The sequence below is a fragment of the Numida meleagris genome, unplaced genomic scaffold, assembly GCF_002078875.1.
Source record: "Numida meleagris isolate 19003 breed g44 Domestic line unplaced genomic scaffold, NumMel1.0 unplaced_Scaffold367, whole genome shotgun sequence".
Classification (NCBI taxonomy): Eukaryota; Metazoa; Chordata; class Aves; order Galliformes; family Numididae; genus Numida; species Numida meleagris.
In genome coordinates, this window is record NW_018364592.1 from 1 (window position 1) to 1,041 (window position 1,041).

The 1,041-nt window shown below is 52.8% G+C and overlaps 1 protein-coding gene across 1 annotated transcript in view; it reads left to right on the forward strand.

Annotated features, from left to right (window-relative positions):
• Window positions 1–3: 3 nt before the first annotated feature.
• LOC110391446 (protocadherin beta-15-like) overlaps window positions 4–1,041 on the forward strand; it is a gene marked incomplete at its 5' end in the record, with an annotated part of 52,658 nt that continues 51,620 nt past the window's right edge. Inside the window, 1 exon segment of the mRNA XM_021383333.1 lies at window positions 4–1,035. Coding sequence (XP_021239008.1) covers window positions 4–1,035 — 1,032 coding nt within the window.

Here is a 1,041-nt window from a genome sequence, read left to right on the forward strand (position 1 = left end):
ATCGCCTCGCCGGCCGGCCGGCAGCACTTTCGCCTGGAGCGCGGCAGCGGCCGCCTCGTTCTCGCCGAGCGGCTCGATCGGGAGGAGATGTGCGGTCGCTCCCGCACCTGCACGCTCGCCTTCGAGCTGCTGCTCGTCGATCCCCTGCAAATTGTCCGGTTAGAGGTGTCCGTGGAGGACATCAATGACCACTCGCCGGTCTTCCCGGACGAACGAGTCACGTTTAAGATCCCAGAATTGACTGAACCTGGCTCACGTTTCAGTGTGGTGGGGGCTCACGACCTGGACATAGGCAGCAATGACATCCAGGCCTACAGCATTATTCCTGAGAATGACTATTTCCGTGTGTCAACTCAAAAGCTGCGTGAGGGCAATTTGAATGTTGAACTTGTTTTGCAGAAAGCACTGGACAGAGAGGAGCAGGCAGAGTTGGATTTCACTCTCATTGCCACAGATGGGGGCTCTCCACCGAGGAGTGGTTCCACCCAAATCCACATCCTAGTTCTGGATGTAAATGACAATAAACCCATTTTCACACAGGACGTATATTATGGGAAAATTGTGGAAAATGCCCCAGAGGGCTCATTAGTTCTCAGCGTGTTGGCAACCGATGCAGATATGGGAATTAACGGGAACATTTCCTATCAGTTCAGCCAAGCAGTGGGCCAGAGCCAGTCAGCATTTACAATCAACAACAAAAATGGAGAAATTCGAGCAAGGCAACCTCTGGATTTTGAAGCTTCACAGAAACATGAGCTGAGTGTGCAGGCTACGGATGGTGGAGGACTCTCGGCACTCTGCCATGTGTTGATTGAGGTGGTGGATGAGAATGACAATGCACCGGAGATCGTGGTCAGTTCCTTCAGCAACTCAATTCGTGAGAGTGCTGTACCGGGAACAGTGGTTGCTGTTTTTGCTGTCAGGGACCAGGATTCCGGTGTCAATGGAGAGGTCAGCTGTGCCCTTGTAAACCAGCTCTCCTTCTCCCTCAGGCCAGCCTTTAAGAATTACTATGAGCTGGTGACCGTGAGCACACTGGAC